The sequence below is a fragment of the Salvia miltiorrhiza genome, chromosome 5 (genome assembly GCF_028751815.1).
Source record: "Salvia miltiorrhiza cultivar Shanhuang (shh) chromosome 5, IMPLAD_Smil_shh, whole genome shotgun sequence".
NCBI lineage: Eukaryota > Viridiplantae > Streptophyta > Magnoliopsida > Lamiales > Lamiaceae > Salvia > Salvia miltiorrhiza.
The window spans coordinates 15,793,133-15,802,165 of record NC_080391.1 but is presented as its reverse complement, the minus strand read 5'-3'; the positions used below and the strand labels follow the sequence as shown (position 1 = coordinate 15,802,165).

The window sequence follows — 9,033 nt, the reverse complement described above, 5'->3', positions numbered from 1 at the left end:
CTAACACAGCAAGAACAAAAATTGAAATGTAGAAAATCGACACACACAATTACGTGGTTCGATCCTAACGGATATACATCCATAGGCCAAGAGAAGAGAGATTTTATTGATCACAAATAAATTTTGATTACAAAGAACACGAGAATTCGCTCTGACTTTGAATGGAGTTCACACTGCTCAAACTGAGCTTGAAAACTGAGGAAGAAGACGAAGGCTACTGTAACTTCCAAAATCGTTATAGCTAATTGAACTCAAGAAATAATCTCAATCGTTCAAAGCATCCTACGGCTACTATTAGAACTAACTCGACTTGTGGATCTTGCAACTAACACCCTTCGTGTATGTTTATTTGCATCATGGGGCCTCCTCGTTTAATCCTTTTGAAACACCTTGCTTAAAGCTGAAAAATGGCTAAGGCAATATTCACCACAGAATTGTTCCTCCAATTTAATTTTGGTCAAATAAAATTAATTAAAAATAATTTATGTAAAAACTATTTTATACTCCCTCCGTCCCGGCCAAGACGCTACATTTGCTTTTCGACACGGAATTTAAGGAGTTGTAGATTAATGTTTTAAGTGTGTAATAATAAAGTGATAAAGTAGGAGAGAAAAAGTAATAAAGTGATAAAGTAAGAAAGAGAAGGTAATAAAGTGATAAAGTAGGAGAGAGAAGGTAATAAAGAAATATTTAATTAGTGTTAATTAAGTGTTTAAAATTCCTTATTTTTGTCAAATATAGAAATATCGCATCTTCATTGGGACGGCCCGAAAAGGAATATGTAGCATCTTGGGCGGGACGGAGGGAGTATTTATAATTATAAATAATATACAATAATAATTAAGATATAAAGTGGATCTCCATCGAATTTCGACAGTTTGGGCGTCCGTTGATAAGATAAAGTATAAGATAAAGTATAAATGAACCTTTTGAATTATTTAGTTTTATGTATGAATTAATTAATTACGGTATAGAATAAGTTAAAGAATTGTGATCAAAATGTAATATGATATCAAGATTTTCCTTTTAATAGAAAAATAATTTTCCTTAGATTTGCAATCAAGTGATTTTGATGAGAACATTTTTCGAATTTTATATTATAGAATGAAAAATAATTAATAATCCATTAAACTTTGATGATAAACTATCATCATTAGATAAATGGAACACAAATTAAATTATCCATCACAAATCAAATATATTAAATTAAATTAAATTATTTTATAAATAGTCGTATCAACCAAATCAACCAATCCAAATTCATTAAAAATCTTGAAAACACAATCTCATTCTCAAATTCAATTAAATTCACCTTGCAGCTTACCGACATTAGAGGCAACTACAACTGCTAGTAATCTTTTGAGAGTTTTCCATTAATACCCCTCACAACAAAGCTGTTGCACTGAACTTTACTCCTATACAAGAACACTACTAAATTGCAATAATTACACACAACCACCGTGTGGGCCCAGCCCATGGGCTTACAGTTATTAAGGCCCGGCCCACACTCACTCACTCACTCACAAAACTAGTTTAATTCATTAGACAAACAGATAAACAAGGGAAAAAGAGAGCAAAAATTTAAATAACCAACTAGTAATTAAAATTAAAATCTAAAATTTCTCAGCATTTATTGGGAGAGAAGGCAATCAGAGAATTAGCGAGATCGTAACTGACACGTGTCCCCTGCTGCTGAACATTCCCAATAATGCCAAGTGCAGACGACGTCGGTGCGAAGGCGAAGCAGAAGGTCCCCGACGAGTCAACCGGTATCATGTAGTTCTTAGCCGGTAAACCCAGCTCCTTCCCGTTCGAGAAGTGAAACGACACCGTTGGCACCTCCACGCTCTTCTTCGAGCTCAGATTGTAGCAAGTGTCGAACAGCGCCACGCCATCCGCCGCCGGCAGGTGCCCCGTCCCCCTTTTGAACGCGTCGCGCATCGCATTGTACGCCTCCGTCTGCAGCCGCGTCACGGCCGTGCCGGAGTCCACTATCACGCCGCCGTTGCCGCTGTCCTCGTTCAGCTTGAACGTAGACGGAGAGATAGGCAGCAGCTCGCCGGAGACGCTGATTCCGGACAAATCCAAGTAGTAGAACGTGTCTAGCTTAGAATTGCGGACCAGCGGCGCCGTGACAGCGCCCGGAGGCGCCGCCGCGTTGAAATCCAGCGTGGAGGCGGAGTCTGAGTCGCGGTCGACGAGGCAGTATGAGAAGGAGGTGGCGTTGATCTGCGAGGGGAAGGACAGCTTGCCGCCGCCGAGGCCGATTAGGCCCGCGGCACCGACGAATAGGCCCTCGTTGGTGTGGCCGCAGCCAATGGCAATGTTGTCGACGGCCTGAGAGCCGCCGAAGGTGACGGTCTCCGTGACGAAGTCGCCGACGGTGTATGAGCCGTCGCCGTAGGAGACCTCGTAGAGACAGGTGTCGTTGCGGCACTCAGAGACGTCGAGCGACCTGCATTGCTGCGTGTCGCACGTGAGCGGCGTGAAGGTGGAGGATAGCCCCGGGTCGAAAATCGGGTCGGCCTGCTGGTAACAGTCTGCGCAGGGTGCGCATTGCACCCAGTTGACGTCACTCCCGGTATCAAGCACCATGTACGCCTGCGTCGGCGGGTTCCCCACTCCCACGCGGCTGAAGTACTCGCCGCTTCCCTGGCTCGTGCCGGAGATCACCGGCCCCTCCAGCTTCTCCGTCTCCACCTCCGCCTCCAGAGGTGTCAGATCTGCTTTCACAATGCCCAGCCTCACCAGATCTAGCCGAGTCTGAATCGCCTTGACTCGGGCCGAGTCGCGAGCGAGCCGGGCCAGCGTGAGTGTCTTGTAGTTCTTCTCCGATGTTCCGCGGACTGACAACCGCGGGTGGAGGTCGAAACTGAGGGCGGAATGGGAAGAAACCGCCGGCCGCCCGTGGTGTACCTCGCGCATTGAGGGTAGTACGCTTTTGGAATTATGCGAGAACAAGCCCTGAGTCTTGGAAATGGTGGCAGAAACATCGAGGAAATTGGGGTTGGAGCTGATCGGGAGTGTTCTGGAGAGCGCGGAGGCCGCGAAAACGGAGAAAAACGCGAAGAAGACGGCGAATTTCTCCATTGCGGATAGAGCGAGAAAGGGGGAAAAGGTGAAGATGAAATTGGAGGATTGCGAATCTATTATATTTATACAGACAACGATAAAGACAGTCACGCAGGATTTGTTGGGAGGGGGAGACAAAGCTGCGAGAAGCTTTGAATGTGAGGAGAGGAAATAGGTTTTGTTTTGTTTAGATATGATTTGGCGTAATTAGATTTTGGGGATATCAGATTTCACTTCTTTTGCATGAGTTTTTCTTTCTAATTAATTAGTGTCATGTCATGAAAAGAGTCTCTCACACTTTGAATTACTGGCAACTAACTAAATCGCAAGTACTAATGTGTAATTTCTCGCCTTTTCTTTTTAATAATTTGATGAGAGAGAGAGAGAGGCATTTGAGCAGTGATTGTGGGAGCGGTGTTGTGATTAATGAGCACATTAAGGCGGATTGGTGAGGAGGGTGGGGTCTACATGTGGGTCAAAAAATTGGGATTTATTTTTTCATTTTATTATCACGAGATGGCTGCTTTATCTTTTTCTTTTCCGCTTTTTTTAAAAGACTTTTTCTTTAAATAATTCAACTAACCAAATTTATGTATATATATTTAATGAGGGAATTTTGCTCTACTTCTTCTTCCTTACATGAATTTGGCATTTTAGGTACCTCGACGGTTCCGCCATTATCTTTCGATTAGTTTTCACACTATCACTAAATTATACAAACTCAATAACTATGTCAAAGAATGCATCTACAATTGAATTGAAAAGCTTTGATAGAAATTTGATCCCGTGTTAGTAGCAAGTATTAACTCTTCAATGAAAATTGTAAAGCATCCACTATGTTAAGTTCGCATAAAGCATTTTATACCATGTCTATAATTTTGTAGCCATTTTTATTACACTACACAATAATTTATCCACACCACACTTACTAATCATCATATCTCTTTTTCAATGTTTTTGATTTGGTTTGCCGTGGGATGGCAAAATGGTGGACCAAATGAGTTTAATAGGTGAACTAAGCATGATTGTATCCACTTTTTTGGTTTGCTCTTATCATTGTTGCCAAGGAAGTTGATGCATGTTATCATTGTTGATTGGTCAAACAATTGACTTACATAATTCTTTGGAAACTAGAAGATCTTGTTGTTGAAGATTTTACCATTTTTGCTATATTGACAAATTCATATATTGTGTACTCAGAAATTTTTATTTCAATTTAAGAGATATTTATGTGATTTTAACTTAAGATATTTAGCTTAAAAATACTCACATTTATCCTCCAGAAAAATGAAGATGATATATTTATGTTTATGGTATATACTACATTTATGATTGTCCAAATTTAAAATTCTGTAATTATACAAGGGAATTGAAGGGGCTATTAAAAAGTTTAGGTGGGACAAAATTTATGATACAGGTCTTGCTCATGAAACTTTAAAAGCGTGCTGTTTCCTATATACATTTGACATTTACAATATTTATGATTTGATTAATTTTTAGAATCATATCAGTAAAAGAAGCAGGACTTTCTAATTTGTGACCAAATGAAACTAAATGAAATATATAATTAATAGTTAATACTTCTTCTTAGTCGCTGGAACGTACTTATTTTCCTGATATCAACCCCAAAACCAGAGCATTAATCGTTAGTCATAAAAAGAAAATAAATCAAAGGCAAAAACAAGAGAGCGTGGAATGAGGTTGATATCTTACCTGATTAATGACCCTTTTTTGTGTGGATGCAGCAGACTTGATTGTCGCTTATCCAAGGTAAGTACGTCTTTTGTTCCTATTCACGAGTCTAATTTGGCTCGATTCAGTTACTCCATCACATCCTTTCCATCTAATTTGATCAATATTTCTATTTGGATAATCCAAATTATATTGATCAATTTTTTATATGAGATAAATATAAACAAGAAAAATATTTAATCATTTATTCACTTTATTACCTAACACATTTTTTTTGAATTAATCACCAAACACACTTAAAACACTAATTCAAAAATCTCGTGCTAAAAAAAAGTTGATCAACTTAACTGAGACGGAGAGAGTAAAATTTTGCTTTTCTACGACCATGACACAATAAAAATGTATAAGAGCCGAATACTAAAATAATCATTTAACTTAAGCAAAAATTAATGATAAACACTTTAACTAAAATACAATTTTGTTATTTTACTAGCTAGTTTACCATTTCTGCGATGTACATGCATATATGGACTATCTTGGTACTCCACAATATATATGGAACACTTTAGAATAATTAATCTAATAATATTTCATCCGTCCCATATATAGATTTGTTTTCCTTTTTCGGATGTCAATATATTTTTACTCATTTGCTATCATATTCATATTTAATTATTTAATTCACTTCAACTTTAATTCATCATTAAATAATAAATATGAGCATATTAGGAAGTTTACTTATATATTTTCATTTTCAATGATTTTTCTTAATACTTGTGTAAAGTCCAATCGGCCTGAGATAATATAATTTACGAATAAGCTATTTGTAATGCACGAATAACGTATTCAATTGATATGGTGAAATTTTTGCCCCTCCAGAATTCGAACCAAAGTTTGAACGGTTATTCATGCATTACAAGATGCATATTAGTAGATTTGAAAAAATAATATCAATTAATTATAGGATTTTAATATTTAACGTTTCAGATTTATTCTCATTTCTCATCATATTTGGTCATTCTCATGGGATCATTTCTCATGATTAATATTTAACAAAAGATAAAAATTTAGTTCCATTCATGCTATATAGTATATAGCACAAAATAGGTTTGGGAATTTGAGTTAAGTGTGCATAAGTGTGTGTGTGTCTATAAATTGTAAGTAATGGTTATTGTGTTATGTTAGAAATAAAGTTGGAGAGAAAGAAGAAATAAAAGATATGTGTGACATTACTCACAAAATATTGTGCTCAAAGGTGGTTGTGTGATGAAGCTCACAATGTCGTTGATCGATCCACCGTTTGAAAAGCTATAGGTGTCAGCTTGAGATCTCCAATTCTCAATCGATTGAAGACACAGAGGGGGGTCAAACTGACACCAGCCACTAAATCATATAAAACTTTAGAAAAAAATTTCCCTTCCAACCTCGCAAGCAATTGTGAAGCTACTTAGATCCTTCTCCTTGGATGGCAGCTCCTTTGGCAACACGACACTGCACTCCTCAGATAATGGAGTTGTCTCAAACTTTATCACACTTCTTCTCAGGAGAGACAACTTCCTTTAGCATTTTGTCACCTAGGGTGTGTCTTGCAATGCATCAAGTGGGGGATCATCGATGTTCACATTCTTGGACGTTACCATGGTAGGACTTTGCTTTGCAACCGCCTCCACCTTAGCAAATCATCGAGGAAAATGAGCTTTAGAGATGTAAACCCCTGGGGAAAAATTGTATGGTTCATCCCACAGAGAAGCATACTCCTTGCCTACCTCCTTCTAATTGAAGTCATAGTGATTGCAACGACAGTCGCGGACAAGTGATTTTTAGATGAAGTCTCATTGCTCACGAAAACTGCATTGCATTGGCTCTTCGGGTTGATTTCCATGTTGCTAGGAGCTGCTTGATTCGCCATCTGACCCACTTGAGTTTCAAGCATCTTCATTTGTTTATCCAGAGCAGGCACAATATTCTCCAAGCTTGTCATTTTACTGGTAATTTGCATCGTCAATTGTTTAAGCATTTCTTCAATATACGACTTCCTGGGCTTATTGATCACTCATCCACTAGAGACAGACAAACTAAATGGAGGCTGCAAGGCATTGTTCGGATTGGCATATGAGAAGTTCGGATGAATCCTATTGTTAGGATGATATGACGGATTGGCTCATTGATGTCCTTGAAAACCTTGTCGATTGTGCTAGTATTGGCTCTGGTTGACAAAATTGATATTTTCACACTATGGTGGCTCTGGTTGATACAGCTAGTGTGTGCCTTGTGGTGCTCTGCGCTTTTCCTTCAACCTCATATTGTTGTTGAAGAAGTATATACTTATCCATAAGACCGTCATAGTTCCCCTCCTTCAAATATACAACTCTCCACATTGAGCTTCGATCATTTGGCCATTGATAACTGTTGGAGGTCATCTCCTCAATCACCCTATATGCCTTTTTGGTATCCCAGTATAGAAGACATTCAGTGGCTGTAGCATCCACCATGCTCTTTGTGTGACTAGTCAAACCATTGTAGAAGCAGATGATTTGTTGCTCTTCCGTGAAACTATGTCATTACAAGAAATGTGTTTTTTTGCGACTTGAAAAATGTGTTGCTAACAATAATTTTAATGTTGCAAAAGCTAATTTGCAACATTTTCTGTGTCACTATAAATTGTGTCACAAAAGGGATATGTAGCAATTATATGACATTCTTTTGTTAATTGTGTCACAATGTATACGCCATTTTGTGCAACATTAAATTAAGTGTTGTATAAAGTTCACGTCACTTTGTGCAACAATAAATTTAATGTCGTATATCATTTATGACACATTATTCATCACCAGTTGTAGTGACGCGTGTCAATTTGTGACACATTGCGTGCCATTATTTGAACTGACGTGTCCTAATTTGTGATATTTTTTTGTGTGTGTCAAAATTGACCTTTTGTGACATGAAAACTGTGTCTCTAACAATTGATTTAATATCGCAAAAGCTAGTATACGACACTTTGAACGTCAGTTTAGATTGTGTTACAAAAAGGATTTGTATCACTTTTACGGGATTCTTTTTTCATTTGTGACAAAACACATACGACACTTTATGCATCATCAAATTAATTGTCATATGAAATTTCTGTCACAATATGCGTCATTAGTTATAGTGACGCATATTAGTATGTGACATTTTGTGGAAATATTAGTCTCATTCTCCAATACTAGCTTATGACATTACAATTGATGTGACGTAGCTTTTCACAAGCAACGTCATATTAAAAGTACCACATAATTTTGTGACACATATAACATTTGTCATTAAAAGTTAATATTAAGTTGTAAAATCTATGATATTTTTTGTATCACTCAATTATTGTTGCGTTTGTTATATGACACATTTTAAATAGTTGGCGAATGTCACATTTTTTGTCACATTTATATTAAATAGTAACACATTAGATAAAAGTTAATAATATATAATAAAAAATTCACAGTATATATCAAAAAAGTTAAAAATCTGACATATTATAAAAAAAAAATATAAAGTCAAATGTGTTTCAAAATGTTAAAAGCAAAATATTAAAATTAAAATCCATTTCTATGTACATTTCCAAGATCTAAATTCAAATATCCAAACGTCTAAATATATCTGCAAATTTCATTAGCGATGACGAGAGATTTCTTAGCACTTTCCTTTTCTCTTGGTGTTCTTTCTTGTAGTTTGCTATGATGCATGGATTCTTAAAAAAAATAGCACATTGCAGTATCGGATACGCGCAAGGGGTGGGTGTGGGTGCGATTCGCGTGAGATTCGCACGGGATTCGCCACATGGCGAATCCCCCCCTAAAAAAAAAAGGATTCGCGAATCGGGTGCGTCCACCTCACGAATCGGGTGCGTTTATGGTGCATTGAAGGTTGTTTTGAAGAACTTCATTATTTTTGGGCTCTTTTACAATTTTTTCAATTATTTTTGGGCTTTTCTGCAATTTTTGTCTTATATTTGCAATGCAATTTTTGACTTATATTTGCATGCAATTTATTGAAACTTTTACTTTGACTTATATTTGCATGCAATTTTTGACTTATATTTGCAATGCAATTTTTTTCATTAATTTTGGGTTCTTTTGCAATTTTTGAAGAACTTCATTAATTTGCCTTATATTTGCAATGCAACATTTAATTTATAAATGTTATTTTCTTTTTTCAATTTGATTGGTAATATAATATATATAAATATAACATATGTATCATTCACGAATCGCACCCTATAATTTTTTAAAATTC

The 9,033-nt window shown here is 36.9% G+C and overlaps 1 protein-coding gene across 1 annotated transcript; it reads right to left on the bottom strand.

The window, feature by feature from the left end:
- Positions 1-1,346: 1,346 nt before the first annotated feature.
- LOC130986341 (protein ASPARTIC PROTEASE IN GUARD CELL 1-like) lies at positions 1,347-3,465 on the bottom strand. Its single transcript, XM_057909733.1, has one exon. The coding sequence runs from the start codon at positions 3,088-3,090 to the stop codon at positions 1,624-1,626; it is 1,467 nt and encodes a 488-aa protein (XP_057765716.1). The 5' UTR covers positions 3,091-3,465; the 3' UTR covers positions 1,347-1,623.
- Between the last annotated feature and the right edge of the window lie 5,568 nt (positions 3,466-9,033).